At 45.5% G+C, this 27,358-nt stretch overlaps 1 protein-coding gene across 28 annotated transcripts in view; it reads left to right on the forward strand.

Annotated features, from left to right (window-relative positions):
* LOC122541752 (sorbin and SH3 domain-containing protein 1-like) overlaps positions 1-27,358 on the forward strand; it is a 327,865-nt gene that overhangs the window by 167,695 nt on the left and 132,812 nt on the right. For 26 of the 28 annotated variants that reach the window (XM_043678673.1, XM_043678672.1, XM_043678686.1 and 23 more), the window contains 5 exons: positions 3,537-3,592; positions 10,913-10,981; positions 24,236-24,355; positions 25,583-25,609; positions 25,710-25,837. In XM_043678673.1, coding sequence (XP_043534608.1) covers positions 3,583-3,592; positions 10,913-10,981; positions 24,236-24,355; positions 25,583-25,609; positions 25,710-25,837 — 354 coding nt within the window. In that variant the 5' untranslated portion in view covers positions 3,537-3,582. Of the gene's footprint in view, positions 1-3,536; positions 3,593-10,912; positions 10,982-14,519; positions 14,615-24,235; positions 24,356-25,582; positions 25,610-25,709; positions 25,838-27,358 lie in introns of all 28 variants that reach the window. The other 2 variants (XM_043678680.1, XM_043678665.1) reach the window with 2 other exon arrangements.

A 27,358-nucleotide genomic window follows, 5' to 3' on the forward strand; every position in this document is an offset into this window, starting at 1 on the left:
TAACTTGAAAGCTTAGTATTTCATGACAGGCTCATTCCCCTTCAGTCTAGATAGATGTCACATTGTACTCTGCTGAGTTTGATTTACTAACTGTTTTTTAAAGTGCTTCATAGTTTCCTGGGTATATGCTACACCCCATCACGGAGAACTATTGTGATGGGCAACAGTGCATCCAGATCAATACTGAGCTGTTTGGTAAGTGACAGGAATTAGACCGAGATTTGGTCTAATTCGTTCACTGTCTATATCAAAGAAAGTTCTTGTGTCTCAGTTTAAGAAACACCTTTGGCTCCTGGGAGATGTTTAAGATTCCTCCTTTTTTGCCTCTGAAGTAACATCTCATGACTTTATTGCTATGTTGCTAGAATATTCCATGACCAAATCGAGCAATGAAAACTGGATTAGCTTGGAGTATATTGATGAAATGATGTCACTGGTGACTCATTGTACATTCCAGAGAATCCTGGAACACTTGGATTCAGTCAAACGACTGGGGTGCTGCACTTTGTAAAGCCAACTTATCTACAATCTCCGCAGAACCTTTGTTTGCTCATGCAATTTAAACTCTCAGCTATTTTTTCCACCCCTTTTATGGCACTGTTAGTGATTGCATGATGCACTGGAAGATGTGCGTGTTGAGTGTGCTTGTATTCACCAACAGAAACTGAACTGGAACCTCTTTTGCGAGCTTTGAGTGATGCTGAAATAAGTCAGCCAAAATGTTCCATCAGTTATGTTGTAGCATTTTGTGTATCTTTTTACTGTCTTCTAATGTGTTATTAAGATTCCCTATTTCATGTCTGAAAGGCTTTGACATTCACTGGGGGAACTGTCCACGGGCCCCCCACCCTCACTGGGAGCACTGTCCACGGGCCCCCCACCCTCACTGGGAGCACTGTCCACGGGCCCCCCACCCTCACTGGGAGCACTGTTCGCAGGCCCCCCACCCTCACTGGGAGCACTGTCCACGGGCCCCCCCCACCCTCGCTGGGACCGCTGACCCTCACTTGGGGGTACTGTCTATGGCTGAAATTTATTGATATCTGAGTTGAGTGGCAGTTTTCCCGTTTTGTTTCTTTTGCATTGGGTCTTGTCTTGGGTAAGGCTGAGAAAAACAGGAGAGAGAGGTTAACTCTTGTGATGGATTCATTTTTTCCCCCTCTGATCTACCAAGTAGCTGCTTGAACAATAGCTCATGGTGTATTTCCGAGTCTGACTTCATTATCTTTTGAAGCTGGCGAGCTTCAGGTGAGCTTTTCCTGACCCAAAATGTGATATTATCATGCAAGCATGAAGTGAAGCAAGAGATATAGATTTAAGTTTCTTGGTGCATGTTGAATAGCTCTGATGGTTTTGGATATAAGTAATAATTTCAGTTTAGATCTTCCATTTACTTCATATTGGTTTTATGAAGCTTGACACTACACAGTTGCTTAGAGGGTCTTTACTTGCTGATTGAGGTTTGGTCACATTGACCTCTGAAGCCTGGAGGTCCGATGGGATCAAACGGAGGGAATATAGATTTGTGGTCACGCGACCACTGTGATCATTTGAGCTTTATGTTTCTTCCTTATTAAAAATATAGTTTAACCCATGAGAGGTCTCTTATATTAAAATCAGCTGAAGGTTGAAAGATGAGAATCCATTTTTTTAATCTCCGTTGTAACACGACAGATCTGGTTAAATTGGCTCTCTGACTCTGCGTTCAGTTCTGGATAGCACTCCTCAGCAAGGGTATATTAGCCTTCTAGGGATTGGAGTAATGATCAGTATGATGCTGGGGTGAAAGGGTTAAAGTAAGAGTCTCTACTGTGTAGATTAAATGTGTGCTTGAGCATTATAGATTAATGAGTAATTGAGTGTTTAAGATGATTTAGAAGTTTTGATTGTGTGACTAGACTAACATATTCTACTGATACAACAAGCCCAGAACAGAATCCCTACAGTGTGGAAGCAGTCTACTGAATTCATACAAATTCTCCTGAAGAGCATCGCACCCAGACCTCCGTGTCTGTAATCCTGCACTTCCCTGGACACAATGGGCAATTTAGCATGGTCAGTCCACCTAACCTGCACATCTTTGGGAGGAAATTGGAACACCACAGAAACGTAGGAAGAACATGCAAATTCCACATAGTCCCAGAGGCTGGAATCGAACCCAGATCCCTGGCACTGTAAGGTTAGCAGTGCTTGCGAGTGTGCCACCTGAACATGGGGACATAAGCTTATAGCTAAGCATTTCTTCAGATCGAATCACAGCAGTCTGGAATATCCACTAGTAATGTCTACCTTTACATGTGGTAGATATATAATATAAATACTGTGAGGAGCGTGGATAATAGAGTTCAGATGCAGATCAGTCATATCTAATTCAAATATCCCAGAAGGGCTGAATTGCTTCCTCCATGTCACCCAGATTCTGGAAATCTGAACTGGGTTTTCCTCTGATTCTGCACTGGGATGCTCTTTGGTTGTGACCGGTCTGGGTGGCCAACTTGCAGGTTGTTTGAGTGACAATGTATGCCCACAGCTGCTTACCCAAAGACATGTTGACCTGCAGACATGTTGGAGCCAATGAGATTTGCAGTTTGGTTTTAAAGTCAGCTCCGGAGTGACACTTGATCCGGACGTGTCAAGGTTGGGGCTTGGCATCTGTTGAGAGAGAGAGCGAGAGAGAGCGAGAGCGGGAGAGGGGGAATAAAATGAAGGGGCACCTGTTCCGTATTTCAGTCCTCAGATGGTGGCCCCTCTGCTCTTCAACCAGAGTCAAAGATCACTTTTCACAGCAACGTATAATTTTTATTGAGTTCCCCATCTGCTGCATGAGGGTACAAGAGCGTGGCCTGTGGAGTTTCCAGAATAGTAGAATCTTCTAGCACAGAGTTCCAATCGGCCCATTTGTGGCTGTGCTAACTCTCTGGAAAGAGTTGAGTAATCAATCCCTTGTTCTTCCTTGCTTTGCCACTCCCTTAGTTGGCCTTTTCCTAAATCATCCTTGTGTAACAACTTTCAGGCATTTGGTGAATTTGCTTCCTCGTGAGTTGTGGTGCCATTGCTAATTCTGGATGAGCAACTCCAATTGCATAGAGCCCTGTGTGTACTGACCCTCCTCTTTGTGAATTTGATGGCGAGCTTAATGTGATGCTTCAGTGGGTTGCGCACTCACCCCCATGACAAGCTTGTTGTTTCAAGTACATCTGTGTGACTAAAACATTTATTCTAAGCTGATGTTTAAGTGCATTCTTGAACAAGTGAGATGGGATGAGATCTCCAACTGGTTTTTGTCTACTTTTTAAAATATTTCTAAAATGATTGAAGTGGAAATAGTAGAGGAAGCTTTCCACAGTGTCCTGACTAAATTAGCAAAATGGTTCTTGAGCTCATTTCTGTGTGGGATCCTGCTGTGTACCAATTTGTTCCATTCATTGTAACAATGACCACTCTTAAGCATTCCAGTGAACTGTTTCACAGTGAATGGCAGTGAGCATGTGTTGGTAGGTGGGTTGGGACTGACTTTGCCTTTCTTTCTGTTCCAGGGACGACGAGAATCTTGAGGTGTACAAGGCAGGTTCAGACATCGCCATGAGTTCAGGTAGGCACACAGCTAACAAGCTGCTCTTTAATCAGAATTCCTGGCCCAGCCCCCTCCCTGCCAAGGGGGGGTGGTCATTTGTGAAATGAAAATGGAATGTGTTCAAAGTTCACTTGCAGGCTTACACGGCTTTTGTGGAGTTTGATCTGAAGTAGTAACTTTCTATCAACAAAACAGCTTTTGGCAGTTTGTTAGGTAAACTTTGGCTGGCCATTATGCCATGTATTGACAGATGTATTGGAAGTCATCTCTGAGTGCAAAAGGCTGTTGAGCAATGGAAGGCGTCACTGCCAGGAGATCGTATTTTCCTGCACTATCAATTCCGACACACTTTGCAGCAGCAGTCTTTTGGAATAGTGCTGAGGCTCCTCAACATCTGTAACGTGGAAACTATGTGAGCGATCCAAGTATTAATCCAGTGAAGTGGTTCTTGGTACACACTAGGGAGTAAATCTGTGCCCTTGCTCAAGTGTGCATCACTAAGACACACAGTGTTAAGCCTTTAGAAGCATGAGAGTACATTACCCCCAACACCAAATCCTTCATTTATCAGTGATTGTCCCCTGCATTTCAATCCTGGGATGTCCTTAACAAAATGCTGATATTGCTGATCGTGGATGTAGAATAAATGAGCAACGGGCACGATTAGAGTGTCACTGGTTTGGGACAGAGTGTGCTGCATTAACATGTTGCAATATCCCTCAGCTTTGACCAAGGCATTGATTGAGTTGCTTGTACATAACACACACAACCTGTTTGACTTCTCTTCTCTTCCTCCCTCCTTCTCTGGTGATTTAGGGCCTGATTTGTCGAAGTCCTGTTATTCCCTACTACATACCTGTTTCTTTTCTGGCTGGTAGATAGTGCCTGTTGGCATGTATCAGCTGCATTGAGCCTTGATCAGTACAGGACGGCTTGAAGGCAGAACATCAACAAACATCTTTCTCTTCCATTTTAGAATCTGTCCCCCATCCACCAACACCCTCCTCCACCCCTAATCAACCATTCAGCTCTCAGGCCTCCAGTGGAGTGCTACCTTTTATACAACATTCTCACTCCATTGCTTCTCTGCTAACACTTAAGGTGGTGATTCCTTAAAAATGCAACTGGCATTTTTTGTTCTGATTTTGGTAAGAGGAGGTTTCTTCTTCATGGAGCCAGTATCCCTTCCTTAACTCTCCCTTTGTCATCCTGTTCCAGCCCCCCCCCCGCACCTCAGTCAAGCAAAGGACACAATTTAGTTTACCTCCTTCATCTTTATTCCGGGTCCTGGAAAGAGAGAGAACGATCACCCATGTGCACAGGGACGAGAGTTCCTGGTCTTCTCTGGAACAGCAGTTTCTTAATGAATTATATCGTCATTTTACAAGGAGGAGCATCCAGATAAGGCAACATACATGTTGTTTGGGTGACCGTTACAACCAACAGCGTATCTGAGGATATTTGGTAAATTTCTACAGTGCATTTATAGATGGTACCCACCACTGCTACTGAGAGTCAGTGGTGGAGGGAGTGGATGCTCGTCTCTGCGCTTCAAGACAAGGTCATTTGAGTGCCAAATGGAGTTTAATTTAGATAAATGCAAGGAGCTACATTTTGGGAAAGCAAATCTTAGCAGGACTTATACAATTAATAGTAAGGTCCTACGGAGTGTTGCTGAACAAAGAGACCTTGGAGTGCAGGTTCATAGAGGGTGGTGTGTGCATGGAATGAGCTGCCAGAGGAAGTGGTGGAAGCTGGTACAATTGCAGCATTTGAAAGACATTTGGATGGGTGTATGAATACGAAGGGTTAAGAGGGATATGAACCAGGTGCTGGCAGGTGGGATTAGATTGGGTTGGGATAGCTGGTCGGCATGTTAGACTGAAGGATCTGTTTCTGTGCTGTACATATCTATGATTCTCTGACTCTATTTGCTTCAGGCTAATGTGATCTTGTTCTGCACTCTCTATACATTTTCTGTGTTCAATCTGTCTGCCAGTTGATGACATGTGATATACCCCAAACTCTCTGTCTGCCACCCCTTCCTCTCCCCCTGCCTTGGAATGGAAAGTTTGTGTGAAAATTTTATTTTGAGAGCAGGGGCAGCCCTTTAGAATTGACTCCAAGTTGGACAGGCCAACACGCACTGTCCCTCTCTCCAGCACTGTGTTTTTATTGTTTGATCGTAAATCTGAGGATCTTCTGCCAGACTTTCATCTCCAACACAATAATGCTACCGGACTGATTCTGTGATCAGTACTCATACTACCCGCTGGGACTGCACGCTGGGAGTGCAGCTCAAACAACAGGAAGCCGGAAGCCTTTGTTTTTGTCTTTGCAACAAACACCACACCTTGCTTCTTGGCCAACCTAGTGTCCTCCACAAAGTTCAGGCCATTTGTTATTCTACTTGCTTTAATCAATCCTATGTTATCTCACTTGTCGCAGAGTCTTGTGGTCATGACTGTGTTGGGTTCCTGTGCTCCAGTGTTCTCAGTTCAACACCATTCCTGAACTTAACCCACTGCATCCCAGTAATCTCCCTTTAGCCAGACAGTGACATTCCTCAACTCCAGGGTGTCATACATATTCTGAATCCTGTCTTTCACTCCTGGCTCATTCACTGCTTATGCTTTGTCCCCTTTCTAATTTAATAGTATTGTACCTGGCTATTTCACTGAAAAGTCTCAATTCTAGTCTCCATCCTGTGAGGGGAGCAGGGTGGCTCATTGTGCCCAGAGGGTATCTCCACCTTCTAGTCACACTGCATTCCGTGTTCATGCTCTCAAACTGAGATGCACCCATTCAAAAAAAAACACACTTGTAGTAGAGGTACGATTTTGCAAAGACGGTGTTTTAAAATTCCCACAGGGAAGCAAATAGCCACTTATCAGGGCATGGAGGAACAAAGGGTTAGGGATAGTTTTCTTGGTAGTTATAACGAGGGACATTAATTACCCAATTATAAACAGACAGTGGTGGCATAAAGTGCAGAGAGGGAGAAACGTTGCTGGATTGTGTTCAGAAATATTCCCCACAGTATTCAATCCAGCAAGACAGATAGGCTATCAAACTGGGTTGTTGGGAGTCAGGTGAGCCAATTGGCTCTTGTGTCAGCGGGGAAACATTTTGAGTGTGATTGTTGTATAAGGTTCAGGGTAACAATTCTGAGTAAGAATCATTTAACAGTTGAAGAGCCAACTTCAATGAAGGAAGCTGACCGGATGGACAAGAATGAGAGGCGGTCAGAAAAATCTAACCGAACTGAGGGTTACCTTCAAAACACAGCCGATTTAGGCACATTCACAGTGTATTCCTGCAAAAGCAAAACGTGAGGGCCGACAAATTGAGAGCTCCCTGGATGAATGAGGAGCGAAGTTATGATGAGGAAACAAATATTGTCTATGACAAGTATTCGGGTAGAAAGTACAATTGAAGAATACAGAGGTTGCAGAGGGGAAGTGAGAGACCAAATGAGAAAAGCAGAGGAATTGTAAGAATTAACTGGCAGCCAACATAAAGGAGAGGCCCAAAGTCTTGTGGAAAAATATAAATAGTAAAAGGGTGGTAAAGGAGGAATAGGGCCAATTAGGGACAAAAAGGGTATTTAACCATGGAAGCAGGGCTGTGCTGAGTTATTACGTGAATGCTTGCCATTTTCTTTACTAAAGAGGTAAATGTTCCTACTAATACATAGAAACGCTTGTCACTAGAAGAGTTCTAAGTTGAGAAGGAGGAAGTATCGGGTTGACTAGTACTTTCGGATGACAAGGAACTGAGATGGAATGAGATGCATCCAAGGATTTTGAAGGAAATGTGAATGGAAGTTGCCAGGGCCCTGAGCCATAAATTTCCCTTAACTCGAGGCAGGTACTGAAAAACTGGAGATTTGGAGACATTATGCCGTTGGCTTTTTTTTTAAAAGAAATTACTGATTGGTTACAGACCAGTCAGTAATTTTTTTTTTAAAAACTGAAATATGAACATTTCTTGTACTTACGATCAGCGGCTTTCCATTGTTCTGCATTGTGTTCCAACTTGTCTTGCAAACGGACTCTCGAACATAACTCAAGGACTTCCTGTGTTAAGCATGTTGGATTTTTACTTTAAGAGCTCAATCATGTGGCATCGTTATGACATCATCAGCCCTTTTGGAGGGAAATAGCTCAGTCTTCCATTGCTGCCTGGTACATTAACATATCATGTAATAAAACTCCAGCTGTTGTTCAAACACTTCCACTGCTGAAGGAGCGGCGCTCCGAAAGCTAGTGCTTCCAATTAAACGTGTTGGACTATAACCTGGTGTTGTGTGATTTTTAACTTCAAACGCTTCGGCTTCCTATCCTCCTTGAAATGTAACCACTAACTTGCTGGAGATTTTTGTAGAGGTAATGAAGAAGATTGATGAGGGGAAGGCAGTTGGTGCATTGTATGTAGACATAAGGCATTTAATACTCAAATTAAGGCAGAAATGAGGAGAAATGTTTACTATCGGATGCTCATGGACTGTGGAATTCTCTTCCCTGGAGAGCGTGAACGCTGGGTCATTTAAGGCAGCGTTGCATACATTCTTGAGTGACACACAAGTCAAAGGGTATATGCTTGGACAAGAAAGTGGTGTTAAGGTCGCAGTCAGATCAGCCTTATCAAATGGCACAGCAGGCGCGAGGGGCTGAATGGCATCCACTTCCTTCTCATATGTAACACATGCTGTTATCAACAGGATGTTGAATGTGGGGACCTTGTTGGATGAAACTGAATACTCAAGCCCAAATGAAAGGACCATCTGCTGGGCATTTCTAATGCATTTATGACTATCTGACAAAGAAATAGGAGGTGGGACTTTAATCAGGCCACTTGGCTCCTCGAACCTGCTCTGCTATTCAGTACAATCATGACTGATCAGCATGTGGTCTTGATGCTGCTGTCTGTCCCCTGTTGCCTGACAAGTCAACACGCCATTCATATTGCCATTGCCATCGTTTCTGTATCCGGCCTGTTTCAGTGCTTCAGTGAGGCTCAGTGGTAGCTGGAGGAACACCAGATCTTCCACCCAAGGTACCTTACAGCTTTCAGACTCCCCATCGAGTTCAACAATCTCAGGATGTGAACACCATTTCTATTTCAGTTACCCTTTCCCACTCCCACACCCAAGTCTTGTGTTGTGTGGGTTGCTCCCTGCAGTGGCAGCCTAGTTTCAACTATTCAGGCTTCTCGCGTATACCCGACCTGGTATTTATATCTCTGTTCGTCAGCAGCTGTCTCTCTGCCTATTTCCCATCTTTTTATTTCTTGCTTGCTCACTCGCTCTCGCGCTCTGTGTTTGTCTGTAGGTGCAGCTCTGTCTTTATTTCATTCTTACAGTTGGTCGCCCATGTGACCTCAATGATGAGACTGGAGTGCCTCAGGCCTCTGTGATTCATAACTCCTGGATGAGTCACTTCATAATGGTGCCTGGCTCCTCCCCACTCCACCAATGGGCATGGAAGGCCCACTACAGTCAGTCAGCAGAGCTCAGCTCTTGCTGGCTTGCAGACTGACCACTCCCTAAGGTGGCCTGAGAGAGGCGATCTACTCTCACGTATTGCAGAAGGGCACTAAAAGGGCCAAGGAGGTTTTATTTTGCCGCTGTCGTAAATATTTTTGAGATTTCGGCTTGGCTCCTCTTCCATTTAAGCAGTGGACCTGTGGCGTGTATTTGTATAGAAGCTACAATAGGCAAGTGTTGGTTGATAGACCATTGATAGAGCTGGAATGGGTGGGGGAGGAGCTGTTACTGTCATCTGTTCAGTTCATGTTGATATTCATTTATTTTCTAACTGTGGGATGGCTTTTTGTTTCCTGTAGCACTATGGTTTGAATGTTGATTCTTTCACCCTTGGGGGTTCCTGTCATATCACAATTATTCTGGCTGTTTTCAATAACCCTTGAAAGAGTGCTGCTTTGACCAAAAGAGGCTATTTTGAGTCACTGTAGCTATGATTATCCAGTTAATTCTGCTCCTTGCTCTTTTTTCAATGGCTCTGCCATTATTCCCCCTTCAGTCATAGAGTACCACTGCACAATACTTCGGCCCAGACTGGTCCATGCCGACCAAAATGTCCATCCACGCTAACCCCATTTCCCTGCACTTGGCCCGTATCCTTCTAAACCTTTCCTATTCATGTATTTGTCCAAGCCTTTTAAGTATTGTTAATGGCAGCTCATGTGTACCACCCCTGTGTAAAAAAAAAAAAAAGTTGCCCCTCTTCTTTCCCCTTTAACCTTAAACTGATTCCCCCTAGTCCTCAATTCCCCAACCCTGGGGAAAAAGACTGAGTGCACTCACCGTATCCATGCCTCTCAAGATCTTTATACACTTCTATAAGATTCCCCCCTCAGCCTCCTACACTCTAAAGAAAAAAAGGTCCTAGCTTGTCCAACCTCTCCCAATAACACAAACCCTGAGTGTGTCAGAAGCCTTGTTCACTGCCCTGTCTACCTGTGACTCCACTTTCAGAGAACTGTGTACCTGAAGGTCCCTCTGTTCCACTACACTCCTTCAGGGCCTACCTTAAAGCACATAGAGTCCATGCTGACCAGGCTCTCCCCACCACACCGCCCCCCCCCCCTCCAAAAACCATCGCCACCACTTCGTCAGGCAGTTCATTCCATACATGCATGTACCACCCTCTGTGTCTCTGAGGGCAGGGAAAGCAGAGATGATCAATGACGTTGAAGTGAAAATTGAATGGACCCTCAAAGGAAATAAATTTGCTCAGTTACGGGAATAAAAGCTGGGGGAGTGGGACTCTCTCTGCAGAGAGAGACAGCATGGATTGCGATGGGCTGAATGGGCTCCCTCTGGCTGCAAGCCTCAGGGTCTCCTCTTCCCCCTCCAGTTCTTTTGGCTATTACCTCAACAGAGAGAATGGAGATGTGAAGACAGCTGTGTTTCATTACTGCCTCACCTGCGGTCCCTCATGTCCTTGAGTTGTTGGTAAGTAGGAATGTGAAGGGACTCCACCGTGATTCAACCTACAGTTAAACAACCAATGCACTTCCTGGAGTTAGGTGTGAGGAATATCTGGTTCAGTAGGACACTAGGCATTGCAGAAAATGTGTTGAAATGAGCCAAGAGTAAGGCACGAGCAGAAAATGAAAAGTGTGGGAAAGAAATGGCTGTTTGTTGGGATCGAGTTCACTGAGTTAGTGCTAACCACCCTGTTGCTACAACTCATTGCTTTCAATATCTGGCTTTCCCATGGATCCTCTGCTGTTGCAGTCTGAATGAAGTTGTGTCTACTTGGTGCCTGGCGATCTAACTATTACTGTTTCGTTCCCTCTTTCCTCTCACAGAGGCTGAAGGCACTGAATCCCAGACAATTGTGAATGGGCTTCCAACGAACCAGCAGCAGCATGATCAAGGTATTGGTGCGTTCTCCATTTCTTCTTTTCAAAAGGGATGTTCTGTCAGTGAGTTACAGACCGTGCTTCTCCCTGAAGCTGTAATGAATTGTTCTGTTGATTGCCTGTTATTTGGGAGCTCACGCTGTCTTCACTCTGAACTTGCCCACTCTGTTGACTGCTCAGGCAGCATCCTGGACTGCTTTGCCTCTTTGATACTTAGTGATCCCAGACAGTTTGGGAGTAACATGCAATGTGGGTCATTGATGAAGGAAGGCCCAGGGAAATGTAAAATCCCAGGAGTTACCTGTGCAGTTGCCAGTGGGGTTGCAGGTGATCTCCACGTGGCGGTTCCATCCTGGGGCAGAGACGTTGCTGTTTGGGACAACGGTTTGGATGGGGCAGGAGAGGCTCGGGAATCCTTTGTCCAGCCTGGATTTAACCCTTTCTTCCCCACCAAGAAATAAAAGGCAATAACTTAGTGGTATTGTTGCTAGACTGTTGATCCAGAGATCCAGGTAATGCTCAGTGGGTCAGGGTTTGAATCCCACTGAGGCCGAATTTGAATTCAATGCAAAGTAAAATCTGGGTGTAAGAGTCTAATGATGACTATGAAACCACTGTTGATTGTTGGAAAAAACCCCGTCCAGTTTGTTCATGTCCTTTAGGGAAGGAAGCTGCCATCCTTGCCCAGTCTGGCCTACACCTGACTCCAGACCCACAGCAAGGTGGTTGGCTCTTAACTGGCCTCTGGACAAGTATGGGTGGATGGTAAATGCTGGCTTCTTCAGCAATGCCCACATTCAGAGAATGAATGAAAATAAAGGAACCTAACCCCATCTTTCTCTATCTCTTTTAGTTCTGAACTCTTGATTCTTAATCCAATTAGGAATTTGAAAATGACTGAAGGGCAAATAATCTTTAGGGAAGGAGGTCTGTTGTCCTTTGCCAGTATTGTGTCATGTGATTCCAGGCCCACAACAATGTGGTTGACTCTTAACCACTCTCTGGTCCAGCAAACCACTCGATCCCAGGGCAATTAGGGATCAGGTACAAATGCTTTCCTTGCCAGCAATGCCCACATCCCATGGAAGAATAAAGAAAGGAGACCAGGGCCAGATAGGCAGGCCTCGGAATTTTGGGTCAGGCAGCTGGGGTGTTGGCATTCTCTTGTACACTGGGAAGATTGAAACCCATTTGGGTGAATGACTTGATAGGGATCCCACTCTGTTTACAGTTGTAGTCTTGATCGCTTACAACTCCTCAGTTCAGTCCGCCATCCTCTCCTCCTATTCCCGTTTTGATTGCACTATTTTCGTCCTCCCACTGTGTCCTGGTCGTGAGTTAAAGTTCAGGACTCTGACCAGGAGAATGGGGATCAGCAACCCTGCTTTCTGTAGAATGAGGTAGATTTAATAGTCAGCTCTCTGTCCCATTCCCTTCTGGTGACCTCTAATGAACTTTTTACACCTGATTTTCCTTTCTGCTCACAGTGATGAAATGAATGTTGCTTCCAGCTTACATTTTATTCCTTTCAACTCGAGGCTGACTAAAGCTGTTATCCTGAGTCAGAGTATGGTGCTGGAAAAGCACAGCAGGTCAGGTAGCATCCGAGGAGCAGGAGAGTCAACATTTCGGGCATAAGCCCTTCATCAGGAATCTGATGATTAGCTTATGCTTGAAACGTCAACTCTCCTGCTGTGCTTTTCCAGCACCACACACTCTACTCTGATCTTCAGCATCTGCAGTCCTCACTTCCTCTCTAAAACTGTTATCCTGTTAGCTCAGTAGTTATACCCTGATTTCTCGTAGATCTGTGGGATCACTTCTATAGTACAGGTTGCCAACCCCGTGTACTACTGAGAGAGTGCTACACTGCTCATAGGTCCAGCCTTTCAGATGTTAAGCTGAGGCTCTGTCTCCTATCTTGGGTGCAGGCAAAACATTCCATGGCAATATTTGGAGAGTGGGGGATATCTGCTCTATTATTCCTCAAAATGTGTATCTCCCATTGATCTCTCGTTGTTTGTGGGCCTTTGGGCCCTGGCTAATTGCAGCTTTGCACTACATTGAACCTGTTCCCTATGAGGTTGGTGGATATACAGTTAGCAGAAGGTTCATTCTCAAGCTGTCGGATGTAAGGTGACAATTCTGTATATATTCGCAAAAAAAAAGCTTAAGGAAGCCCACATTGAAATAAAAAATATTTTTGCTCAGGTCTTTTGAATAAAGATCTGAGTCTTTATTTCAATTCTGAGGAAAGGTTTGATCGGGGAAGTTAACCAGTTTAATTTTTTTTTTATTTGCCACTGTGCTGCGTTCCCAATATTTTCGGTTCTACCTTTTTAAAAATATCACATGTACAGTGTTCCACGAATGCTTAACGTGCCAATCCTTCACTCTTTAATCAGTCCATGAGTCTAATTTGTGAACATGTCTATTGTGAATTGGGCAGTGTTAGTTTCCTGGCAAATTATTGACCATTTGTCGGTGATATACAGAATCAAAACTGCATATCATAGGCCTGTTAAATGCAGTTGGTGTAATCGGATTTCAGGTTGGATTAGGTCAGCCTGCTGAGTCACTGTGTAGATTATTAGATTAGATTACATTACAGTGTGGAAACAGGCCCTTCGGCCCAACAAGTCCACACCGACCCGCCGAAGCGCAACCCACCCATACCCCTACATTTACCCCTTACCTAACACTACGGGCAATTTAGCATGGCCAATTCACCTGACCTGCACATCTTTGGACTGTGGGAGGAAACCGGAGCACCCGGAGGAAACCCACGCAGACACTGGGAGAACGTGCAAACTCCACACAGTCAGTCGCCTGAGGCGGGAATTGAACCCGGGTCTCTGGCGCTGTGAGGCAGCAGTGTAGGGGGTTCATTTTCTGGATTTGAATGGGAGTCTATAGCTCCGAGGGTTTGAAAATTTACCCTGATGAGCCTCTGTGAGCAAGAGCCCACTTCCTTGGGACTGGAGAGAACTCTTCATAATAGCATGAAAGTGGCCATCTAAAGAGTCTCCATAATTCGAACCTTTGGTGGATAGAGTGATATTAAGAACAAACAACGATCAGTGATGAGACGACTAGTCAGTGTACCAGGATTCCACACCATCCACTTTCTGACTAGTTTTCAACAGTTCTAGATCTGTGGACTATGGGCAAAGAGTTGGGGAATGGGACAGATGATTACTGTCTGGAGAGCTGGCATAGACATGATGGGCTGAAAGATCACCTTTATGCTGTTATGGTAAATTCTCTCCCTTCCCAAGGAACTGAACCCTCCCTCAAAAAAGGCACCCTTCACGTGGGCTGTTTCTTCAGCCCTTGTATCTGAAAACCCTCCTGTCACTCCCACAGTTGGATTGAAATTCTGTGTTTTCACTCTAATTCCAGCAACACACCCCCTGTGTGTTATTCTGCTTGACCACAGTGAGCCTTTTGAAGTTCCCTTATACCACATTTGGGGACAAGGGTGGGCGGAGTCTCTGGTACCTTGCTGTGACCTTGCTGTGGACGAGCAGTTTTCGTTTTGTTTTATTTGCAGCAACCGAGGCCTGGGTCCCCCCGCATGCTGTTCCGCGGTGAAAATTCACCCGGTGAAGAAACTGAAAAGTTATTCCAGCACACTGCTACCAACAGGTACATGAATCGGCAGGGCGGCACTTTGCCCTCCCATTGGAAATAATCCTCACCGGGCGGCTTTTTGCCTCCGTCATGTGCTGCCGGGTTATTTCGAAGAACCAGCTAGAATTTCATCTCCAAGACATCCACCTTCCTGCTTCTCAGTGTGTTCCCTCAGGCGTTTGTTTGCTTGAAAGCTCTGGGGCTCTCTTTGGGTGTGAATGATGTGGAGGAGCTGATGTTGGACTGGGGTCAGCATAGTTAAAAATCACACAACACCAGGTTATTGTCCAACAGGTTTATTTGGAACAAAAATCTAGGTTTGTTCAATATTTGTATGGCACTATGATCTGTTGCTATCAATTCTGTGTCCTCTCATCCCGCTCCACCTGCTCCAAAAGCTCATACAGGTAACCCCCGCCATCCAAAAGTAGAGCATTCCAATGAAAGCTTTGGTAAAGCGAAGAAGCATTAATTTATATGGGAAAAATTTTGCCTTTTCTCGTAAAAACGAAAATCCTCTTTGGATTTCTTTTGGTTAGTGAAAACAGGTACTAATGTAGGTCTTTCCTAAAAGCGAAATGACGTAAAGCAAACTTTTGAAAAACAGGAGAATACCTGTACTTCCAAATAAACCTGTTGGACTATAACCTGGTGTTGTGTGATTTGTAACTTTTGGTTTGAAGGCATAGCTTTCAGCCTCTTCTAAAATTGATTAAAATGTCTTTAAAGTGCGGTGCTAGCCTGACTGATTCAGAGTTAGTTAAGCAATTAAACTGAACTCTGGCATTCTTGACCAGATGGGGTGCTAGTTAGATGTTGCTCAGGTGTGAGAGAGAGGTGTTTAGTACCAATTTATTCCACTCACTGTTGGTTTAAATTGGAGATCACCCATTGATCCTCAGTCCCAGGAAGGGTTTAGTTAAGGGTGAGCGGGGAATGGTGTATACGTTGGGGCCTTTAGGAAATATCTGCCTAGTTGGAAGTTGTCTGAATTAGTTTGCACTTCAATATGATGCTGGTCCCCATGTTCATGCAAACCATCAAACACCGTTCGTTGAGTTTATGTTTTCATGGAGACATCCCCTGAGAGAGCTGCCCACAGAGATTTGGGGTTTGGGAGGGAGAAGGATTAAGGAGGATAATTAACCTGATATTGTGAATACGCCCGATTGAACATCCATTCATAATCCAAGTGGCTTACCATTTCTGCAGCTTAGCCCTAATTTTCATTGTACTCATCGCTACTACACATTTACTAACTTTGCAAACTTCAAATGTTAATTATCTACAATGTGCTCAGCATTGTATTGGTTATGTTACTAGATGTTTGTTAAAATGATTGCCATGATGTAGAGGTGCCAGTATTGGACTGGGGTGGACTAAGTTAAAAATCACACAACACCAGTTTATAGTCCAACAGGTTTATTTGGAAGCACTGGCTTTCGTTTTTTTGACAGGTAGCTACCTGATGAAGGAGCAGTGCTCTGAAAGCTAGTGCTTCCAAATAAACCTGTTTGACTATAACCTGGTGTTGTGTGATTGTTAAAATTACTGTTATTGGTTTTGTATTGGTCTCTTTAAATTGCTGCTTCACCTCTCCAACCCAGAATTGTCCACTAAACAATCTCCAGTAAGATCTCTGAGCTGCCTCCCAATGCAGGTCAGCCCATTTAAATGCTGGGTTATTGTGTTATTTATAGCCATCTTTCTGCAGCTGTACAGTGCAGTGGTGACACCTCACCTGGAATACTGGACAATTTTTTGGTTTTCTTACTGAGAGAGATTTATCTGCACTGGAAACAGTCCAATGATGAGAGTGCTCACTTGGCTGATTCCTGACATCTCAGGGTTTCGTAGAAACATCGAATCCCTACGGTTGTGAAAGCAGGCCATTCGTCCCATCAAGTCTACACCAACCCTCTGAGGAGCATCCCAAACAGACCCACCCTATCTCTGAAACACTGCATTTCCCATGGCAAACTTACCTAGCCTCCACACGTCTGGACACTATGGGCAATTTCCCATGGCCAATCCACCTAACTTGCACATCTTTGGAGTGTGGGAGGAAACCCACGTGGACATGGGGAGAATATGCATACTTCTCTCAGCCAGTCACCCAAGGCTGGAATCAAACCTGGGTCCCTAGCACTGTGAGGTGGCAGTGCTAACCACTGAGTCACTGCCGCCAATTTGTCTTGTGAGGAAAGGTTGAGCAGGTTAGGCCTGTACTGATTGGAGTTTAGAAAAATGAGTGTAATCTTCATGAAACATTTAAGATTTTGGGGCTTGACAGGGTAGATGCTGAGAGGATGTTTCTCCTCATTGTGGTGAGGGAATGTAAAGCCAGGAAGCACAGATTTGAAATAAGGGGACACCCTTTTGAAGATGAGGAAGACTTTAATCTCCTGGGACTGACCTTCCCCGGTACGTCCTGCATAGGAAGATGTGATTGACTGTTCGGTATTCCTTCTTCCAATGTTCAATAAGTTTGTATTGGAGGCTTTTCACCCTTGTGAGTGAGCCAGTGGAGATGACAGGGTCTTCTGTGTGTTTACAGAAGCTAGTTTATTGGACACTTTAAACAATGCACGTCATAGCGATGTACAGCATGGAAACAGACCCTTCAGTCCAACTCGTCCATGTCGACCAGATATCCCAACATAGTCCCACTTGCCAGCATCCAGCCCATATCCCTCCAAACCCTTCCTATTCATATACCCATCCAGATGCCTTTTAAATGTTACAATTGTACTCGCTTCCTCTGGCAGCTCATTCCATACACGTACCACCCTCTGCCAGAAAAAGTTGCCCCTTAGGGATTTTTTATATCTTTCCCTTAAACCTCTAGTTCTGGACTCCTCACCCCAAGGAAGAGACTTTGTCTATTTACCCGATCCATGCCCCTCATGATTTTATAAACATCTATAAGGTCACCCCTTTCTGACGCTCCAGGGAAAACAGCCTCAGCCTTTTCAGCCTCTCCCTATAGCTCAAATCCTCCAACCCTGGCAACATCCTTGTAAATTTTTTTTAACCTTTTCAAGTTTCACAACATCCTTCCAATAGGAAGGGGACCAGAATTCCAACAGTGGCCTAACCAATGTCCTGTATAGCCGCAACATAACCTCCCAACTCCTGTGCTCAATACTCTGACCAATAAAGGAAAGCATACCAAATACCACCTTCATGATCCTACCTACCACTTTCAAGGAGCTATGAACCTGCACTCCAAGGTCTCTTTGTTCAGCAATACTCCTAGGTCCTTACCTTTAAGTGTATAAGTCCTGCTAAGATTTGCTTTCCCAAAATGCAGCACCTCGCATTTGTCTAAATTATACTTCTCAGCCCATTGGACCATCTAATCAAGATCCCATTGTAATTTGAGGTAAGCTTCTTTGCTGTCCACTACACCCCTCAATTCTGGTGTCATCAGCAAACTTATTAACTGTACCTCTTATGCTCCCATCCAAATCGTTTATGTAAATGACAAAAAGTAGTGGACCCAGCACTGATCCTTGTGGCACTCCAATGGTCACAGGCCTCCAGTCTGAAAAACAACCCTCCACCACCACCCTCTGTCTTCTACCTTTGAGCCAGTTCTGTATCCAAATGGAAAGTTCTCCCTGTATTCCATGCGATCTAACTTGCTCGCCAGTGTCCCATGAGATGCTTTGTCGAACGCCTTACTGAAGTCCATATAGATCACATCTACCACTCTGCCCTCATCAATCCTCTTTGTTACCTCTTCGAAAAACATAGTAAGATGTTTCGTTCTCTTGTCAAGTTTCTTTCCCATGCGATCACTGACAGCACTTTTTAGTCCTGGCTGACTGGGCCAACATTTATTGCCTGTTCCTGAGGAGATTTTGAAGAGCAGGTTTCACACAGACCATGAGCGACAGCAGATCATGTGCTGTAGGTAGACCCACAATACCCTTAAGGAGGGAATTCCAGGACTTTGACTCAATGACAGTGAAGGAAGGGCAATATGTTTCCAAGTCAGGATGGTGAGTGGCTTGAAGAGGAATTTAGAGGTGGTGGTGGTCCCATGTATTGCTGGCTGTATCCTTCTAGATGGTAGTAATCATGGATTTGGAAAATGCTGTCTGAAGAGTCTTGGTGAATTTCTCCAGTGCTTCTTGTAGATGGTACATAGAACAATACAGCGCAGCATAGGACCTTCAGTCTTCGATGCTGTGCTGACCTGTGAACTAATCGAAGCCCATCCTCCAACACTATCCCATCATCATCCATGTGCTTATCCAAGGATTGTTTAAATTTGTCTAATGTGGCTAGGTTAACTACATTGGCAGGTAGGGCATTCCACGTTCTTGCCACTCTCTGCATAAAGAACCTGCCTCTAACAATCTGTCTTAAATCTATCACCCCTCAATTTGTAGCTATGCCCCCTCGTACAAGCTGATGTCATCATCATAGGAAAAAGACTTTGACTGTCCACCCTATCTAACCCTCTGATCATTTTGTCTCTGTCACATCCCCCCTCAGCCTTTTTCTTTCCGATGAGAACAGATCCATGTCTCTCAGCCTTTCCTCATAAGGCTTTCCCTCCAGACCAGGCAACATGCTGGTAAATTTCCTCTGCACCTTTTCCAATGTCTCCACATCCTTCCTGTAATTGGGCAACCAGAACTGTAGGAGAAAGTGAGGACTGCAGATGCTGGAGATTAGAGCTTAAGGGCTTATGCCTGAAACGTCGATTCTCCTGTTCCTTTGATGCTGCCTGACCTGCTGCGCTTTTCCAGCAACACATTTTTAAAACCAGAACTGTATACAATATTCCAAATGCAGCCGCACTAGCCTTTTTGTATAGTTGCAGCATGATATTACGGTTCCGGAACTCAATCCCTCTACCAATAAAACCTAACACACTGAATGCTGCCTTATCAGCATTATCAACCTGGCAACGTTCAGGGATCTATGTACATGGACTCCAACATCCCTCAGCACATCCACACTACCAAAAATCTTTCCATTGACCCAGTAGTCTGCCTTCCTGTTATTCTTCCCAAAGTGAATTATCTCATATTTAGCTGCATTGAACTCCATTTGCCACCTCTCAGTCCAATTCTGCAGTTTAGCCAAGTCCCCCTACAACATTCTTCCACACTGTCCACTACTCCACCGACTTTAGTGTCGTCTGCAAATTTACTAATCCATCCACCTATGCCTGCGTCTAAGTCATTTATAAAAATGACAAACATTTTTATGTTTGGTCCCAAAACAGATCCTTGTAACACACCACTAGTAACTGGACTCCAGGCTGAATATTTTCCATCAACCACCACTCGCTACCTTCTTAGAGAAAGCCAGTTTCTAATCCAAACTGCTAAATCACTCTCAATTCCATGCCTCTGCATTTTCTCTAACAGCCGACCATGTGGAACCTTATCAAAGGCTTTACTGAAGTCAATGTACACCACGTCAACTGCCCTACCCTCATCCACATGGTTGGTCACCTTCTCAAAAAACTCAGAGGTTTGTGAGACATGACCTGCTCTTGAAGAAACTTTGTTGGCTATCTGCAATCAAATTGTTGCTTGCGAGATGATTATAAATCTTATCTCTTATAATCCTTTCCAAAATTTTTTTCCTACAATTGATAACACCTCTTTCTTACTAACTTCAATCCTTTCTAGTCTAATATCTCGCATCTCATTTTTCTCTACAATATTCTCCTTTTCCTGAGTGAAAACCGATGAGAAATATTCGTTTAGCACCCCTCTGATCTCCATGGGGTCCACACACAACTCCCCACTTTTGTATTTAACTAGCCCTATTCCTACTCGAGTCATCCTTTTTATTCCTCACATACCTGTAGAAAGCTTTAGGGTTCTCCTTTATTCTATTTGCTGAAGACTGCTCATGTCCTCTCCTTGCTCTTCTTAAATCTTTCTTTAAATCATTCCTCACTAATCTGTAACTCTCCATCGCCTCATCTGAACCATCTAGTCTCAATGTCACATAAGCCACCTCCTTTCACTTAAGAAGAGATGCAATGTCTGTAGTAAACCACGGTTCCCTTACCTTATCACTTCCTCCCTGCCTGACAGGGACATACCCATCAAGGACATGCAATATCTGTTCCTTAATCCAGCTCCACATTTTGATTGTCCCCATCCTCTGCATTTTGCTACCCCATTCTGTGCATCCTAAGTCTTGCCAAATCACATTATAATTGCCCTTGCCCCATCGATTAACTCTTGCCCTGTGGCATGTACCTATCTCTTTCCCATCGCTAAACTAAATGTAACTCTCTCCAAAGTGCACACCTACCACTAAATCAAACACCTGGCCTAGTTGATTACCAAGCACGAGATCTAGTGTGGCCTCCCCTCTTGTCAGCCCTTCGACATACTGTGTCAGGAAACCCTCCTGCACACACTGGACAAAAACTGATCCATCCGGCATACTAGAGTTATAGCATTTCCAGTCAATGTTGGGAAAGTTAAAGTCCCCCATAATGACCACCCTATTAGTTTCACTCCTACCCAGAATCGTTTTGCCGATCCTCTCTTCCACATCCCTGGAACTCCCAGCAGTGTGACCTCTCCTCTCCTCCTGTTTCTAACCTCAGCCCATATTACCTCAGTAGACAAGTCCTCGGCAAAAGTTCTTTCAGCCACTGTTATACTATCCTTCACTAATGAGGCCACACTTCCCCCTCTTTTACTGCCTTGCCTGTTCTTCATGAAAGATCTAAACCCTGGAACCTGCAACAACCATTCCTCACCCTGCTCTGTCCATGTCTCTGAAATGGCCACAACATCGAAGTCCCATGATGCAAGCTCACCTACCTTATTTTGGATACTTCCGGCGTTGAAGTAGACACACTTCAAACCAGCTTGCTGTCTGCCAGTACATTCTGTGACCGTGAAATCCTGTCCATGCCCTCCCTATTCTCATCCTCCTGTGCACTGGAACGTTCCTATCCTCCCTGCTGAACTAGCTTAAACCCACCCGAATAGCACCAGCAAATTTCTCACCCAGGATATGAGTAACTCTCTGGTTCAAGTGAAGACCGTCCTGTTTGTAGAGGTCCCACCTTCCCCAGAATGAACCCCAATTATCCATGTATCTGAAACCTCCCTCCTGCACCATCCTTGCAGCCACGTGTTCAGCTGAATCTGTCCCTATTACTTGCCTCGCTATCACGTAGTGCAGGTAACAAACCAGAGATCACTTCTGTTTATTTTAGCTCTCAGCTTCCACCCTAGCTCCCTGAAATCCTGCCTTATATCCCTATCCCTTTTTCTACCTATGTCGTTGGTACCTATGTGGACCATGACTTGGGGCTGGTCACCCTCTCCCTTCAGGCCCCCAAGTACATGATCCGAGACATCATGGGCCCTGGCATTTGGGAGGCAAAAAACCAACTGCGAGTTTTATTCGTTCCCGACAAACCTTCTATCTGACCCTCTAACTATTGACTAACACTCTTCTCCTTTCCCTCTTTCCCTTCTGTGCAACAGGGACAGACTGTGCCAGAGACCTGCATACCCCTGTTAATCGTACACACTGCTCTGATTAAGTAGGGTGATGGAGGGAGTGAATGTTTATGGATGTGGTGCCAATCAAGCGGGCTGCTTTGTCCTGGATGGTATTAATCTTGCACGTCGTTCGAGCTGCCCCCCATCCAGGCAACTGGGGGGTTATTCCATCACATTCCTGACTTGTGCCTTGGAGATGTCGGATGGGCTTTGGGGAGTCGGGCGAGGTCAATGGTGGATGGTGTTACCTTGACTCCCAGACCCGTGAACTCTTGCAGAGCCCCTTGAGGGTATTGCACAACAATTAACACCCCTGGGCAGTGAGAGTAGAACTATCACCTGACATGATCCATCTGAATTATTTCTAGACAGTTGTGACATAATATTGGACAATAATTGTACAGCCTTTTGCCACCATGACTGCAGCTCAACTATAAAGCCAACGGGTTCAGTATCCTAGACAAACAGGAGGCTGGAAGAACACAGCAAGCCAGGCAGCACCAGGAGGTGGAGAAATCAATGTTTCTGGTATTAACCCTTTCTTCAGGACTGGATATGATGATGGTGGGAGGGGGAGGGGGGGTGGGGGCGCTGGTGTTGTTCCAATTTGCGGTCTGATTCACCTGAGGCAATAGAGGAGGCCAAGGATGGACTTTATCGGTGAGGGGATGGGAGAGGAAATTTAACTGTTTGGCCTCTTCGATGTAGATACCTGGACTCCACCTTCTCCCACCCAGGATCCTGCAAGAACTCAATCCCGTTTTCCCAATTCTTCCGTCTCCGATGAAATGTTCCAGTCCTGAGCATCCCAGATGTCCTTTTTTCAAACAGCGTTTTCCCCCCTGTGTCATTCAGACAGCCCTCGACTGCACCACCTCCATTCCCTGCTCCACAGCTGTAAACCCTGCTCCCTCCAAACATAATGAAGATGTTATCCTCACCTGCCACCCCACAAGCCTTCGCATCCAACGTATCATCCTCAAAGACCTCCTCCAACTCCAATTAGATCCTACCTCCCAGAACACCTTCCCCTTCCCACCCTTCCCTGCCTTCCACAAGGACCGTTCCCTTCTCCACTCTTTGGTTCTCACCACTCCCCACACCAACCCTTCGAAACCACCCTCCACCTGAAAAAGATGCAACACCTGCCCATATACCACCTCCATCCAGGGCCCCAAACCGCCTTTCCAGCTGAAGCAGAGGTTCATCTGCCTCTCCTCCAACCTAGTCTGTTGCATCTGATGCTCCCGATGTGGTCTCTTCTACGTCGGTGAGACCCAATGTAGACTAGGCGAGTGTTTCGCCAAGTATTTTCGCCAGGCCCAAAATGGACACCCTGGTCACCACCCATTTCAGTCCCCCCCTCCAATTTGTCCATCCTCAGCCTCCATTATCGCAGTGAATCAGACCGCAAATTGGAGGAACAACACTTCATCTTCCGCCTGGGCAGCCTACAGCCCAGAGGACTCGACATGTGTTCTCGAATTTCAAATAACCTTCCTGCCCACCCCTTGAGTCCCTTTCCAACCCCGCCGCCTCCCTTCCAATTTGACTTGCTGATTCTTCCTTCCAGCTACCAACTGGATTCATCTCTTCCATCGACCAACCAGCTCGTAGCCACCTTCCGCACCCACCTATCACTGCCTCACTGTTCTGATTGGAGCATTCCCTACCCCCACATCAAGCCCTGAAGAAAGGGTTAATACCTGAATGCTGTCTGGCTTGCTGTGTTCTTTCAGCCTCCTGTTTGTCTACTTTGGATTCCAGTATCTGCAGTTTTTTTTAGATTAGATTACTTACAGTGTGGAAACAGGCCCTTCCCCACATCAAGCCCTGAAGAAAGGGTTAATACCTGAATGCTGTCTGGCTTGCTGTGTTCTTTCAGCCTCCTGTTTGTCTATGGATTCCAGTATCTGCAGTTTTATTTTGATCTCTAACCAAGTTGGACATCTTCTCCTGTTGTCCTCCTGGGTTGGAGTTCTTTTGCTAAAATGCACCATTACAAGCAACGCAGTGACTTTTGCTAAGTGCAGTTCAGCTTTCCAGCCGAGAATGTGAATATGTTTCAGAATGAAACTGATTTGATTGTGATGAACGGTTTATAACCTTACTCTGTCTGACCTCACAGAAACAGACCCATCAAAGATCACTGTAGGCAAAGGGTCGGTGACTATGCGAATAACCTCTGCGTGTGTGGAACCTCCAGAAGCTGACAGGCCACCAAATGAAGATTCCCAACAATCAACCAGTAAGGATGGAGATGTTTTCTAAATATGAATCTGAAGCTTCCTCAGTCTCTGTTTTAGATTGCTCAGAGTCAGTCCTGGTTTATGTTGAGTCAGCTGACTGCAGATGGACACTTGCTCAGTGTAAATGATGAGTATTGAGCTGCTGTTTGTAAAGACCAGGACCCCAGGTCTTGCTCGCTGTGTTGGTCTCTGGAACCCAGGCCCTCACACCCACACACCTCTCCTTCACCTGCCCACCCCTCCCTCCTCCTCTTGCTCTCTTGCTCCCTCCCTCTTGCCTTCACCCCTGTCCTATCTATGCCACTTATTTTAAAATTCAGTGATGACATCCATCCGGTGCTACAGTCTTGTCAGCTTTTAGTTCTGAAGGTGCTTTTAAATATTAGTTAATTAGTATACATTCCTCCCTCCCTTTCACCTTTCGATTTGCAAGTATCTCGGGGATGTGATTTGCATCTCGTACAGTACAGAGAGATGCAGCCCAAAATGGTTAGCGCCAGCACTGCTCGATGGACCGGGTAGGTAGAAGCTTATCACTGAGGTGACCCTGTACCTGGTGGAGATGGGCAGGACAGGCGGGGAGAGGAGACATTTTTATCACCAGAATGAGACCCAGCGACATGTCAACTTGGCATTTACGAAGCAGCTCTTTCCTATTTTGTCAAGTTTGATGAGCCGTGCTCATTTGCATTGACCTGTATTTTAATGCAAATGTTTCAAATTGCTGGTATTCTCTTGGTGCCTTCCTGCTTTTGATCTGCCTTTGTGAGAAACTGAACAAATATATTTCAAAGCATGGCTCTGTTACCTCTCCGCCTACACAGCCATGTGGAAAGTTTGACTCTGAATTCCGAATTATTTGTGGTATTTCTCGTCTTGCTGAGCTCCAAGCTGACTGAGGACAGCAAGAATTAATTGGATATTTTTTCCCTTTTATTTCTGTCTCGGCAACTGAATGATGTAGCTGAGGGACAATGACTCTCTTCATTGCAGAGGATCAATACGATATTGTGTGAGCAGGGGTTAGAAATTGCAAGGGCATGGTGTTTAGAAAGGGTTGCTGTGGTAACCAACAGCCCAGTACGAACAGGCACCCACAGAAAAGATTTTCTCTTGGATGTGAAGATTCTTGTGATTGATTCTGTCGCGAGGCTGGACGCTGTTAGAGTAACTCTGTCTCTCTCTTGTGTGCTCTTCCACGCTATTACTTTTCACGAAAAATACAGGCCCTGAGCTGCCAAGTTCAAAGACAGGTAGGAAAGAGCAGAGATTTCCATGTTCTCGTTCCTCTTTGCGCTGAGTGTGATTAGTGATTCTGATTCTCCCTATCTGTCCCACTCTTTTTTTTTAAAGACGCAGATAGTTGGATGCCACCTTCAGCTGGCGATGCGAATGGAGATGCCACCTCATCATCGCTGGCAGCTAAAGGATTTCGCAGTGTGCGCCCACATCTGCCAACAGAGTACAAACCACAACTTCAGGTACCGATCGTTTTACTCCTTGGATTAGTTTGATTCAGATAATTGACTTGCCAAGCAGCTGTTCTTGGACAGAGCAATAGAATCAACGACAGGATATTTAGTGGGCGGCACGGTGGCACAGTGGTTAGCACTGCTGCCTCGCAGCGCCAGAGACCCGGGTTCAATTCCCGCCTCAGGCGACTGACTGTGTGGAGTTTGCACGTTCTCCCTGTGTCTGCGTGGGTTTCCTCTGGGTGCTCCGGTTTCCTCCCACAGTCCAAAGATGTGCAGGTTAGGTGAATTGGCCATGCTAAATTGCCCGTAGTGTTAGGTAAGGGGTAAATGTAGGGGTATGGGTGGGTTACGCTTCGGCGGGTCGGTGTGGACTTGGGCCAAAGGGCCTGTTTCCACACTGTAATCTAATCTACAGTAAGACTGGGTGGCATGGTGGCTCAGTGGTTAGCGCTGCTGTCTCAGCGTCAGGCACCCGGGTTCAATTCCAGCCTTGGGAAGCTCTGTGGAATTTGCATATTCTCCCTGTCTCTGTGTGGGCTTCTTCCAGGCGCTCCAGTTTCCTCCCACAGTCCAATGATTTGCAGGCTCTGTGAATTATCCATGGGAAATGTGGGGTTACAGGAATAGGGTTTGGCGGGGCGGGGATAGGCTTGGGTCTGGCTGAGATGCTGTTCAGAGCGCCGATGTGGACTCTGGGCCAAATGGCCTCTTTACACTGTAAGGTTTCTGTGATTCTATGACAGTGTTTCACTGGTTGAACCAAAATTGATAGCCCACCTGAAGAGAGCTTAGGTGAGATAACATGAGCCGGTAGGCTTCTTCAAGGTGAGAGAGGGCAAAGTGGTGGCGAGGTTGAGGGAGGGAGTTCCTGAGCTTAGTTCCTCAGCAGCTGAAGGCACTCCTGTCGATGAGGGCGCTCTCACCTTGAGGGAAGTTCAAGTGATTGGATTTAGAGGAAGCTACGAAATACCTGGAAGTCATAGTGTAGCGATGCGTGTGGGATTATGGAGGAATACCAACCATGTCTTTTCTGAACATGAGGGAGAACATTTTTAAAAGTACAACTCCCATTCGGAGTTCTGGGGAAGTGGTTTGGAGTGGTGGGAGATTGTAATTCAGTGACTGTTAAAATAAGAACATTTTTCCTATGGTACAGTACTTCTGTGTTTATTTTAAACTTCTCTTTTTCTGTTTTATGTCACTGATGCTCCATTTTATTTGATCAAAATAAACACACACATAGCCACCTCCTATCCCCCCACCCCCTAAGGAAGAGAGCTTTGCATGGCGCCCACCGAACAAGGTTAAGCCCTCTTACTTTGCGCCGGTACCTATTCTGGAATATGTCCCTATTAGACCGGACCAGCCGCTTGCACCGAAACGTTCAGCACTGCCTAGCGTTTGCGTTGAGGATCCCTCTTCCACGGGCTCTGATGCCAAATCTAAGTCCGCCATTTGCTCAGCCACAGTAACGCTGCATGTTGGCCAGACTGTTGCTCACGGCAATCTGTCACCACAGGACTGGGT

Source organism: Chiloscyllium plagiosum, chromosome 38 (assembly GCF_004010195.1).
Source record: "Chiloscyllium plagiosum isolate BGI_BamShark_2017 chromosome 38, ASM401019v2, whole genome shotgun sequence".
NCBI lineage: Eukaryota > Metazoa > Chordata > Chondrichthyes > Orectolobiformes > Hemiscylliidae > Chiloscyllium > Chiloscyllium plagiosum.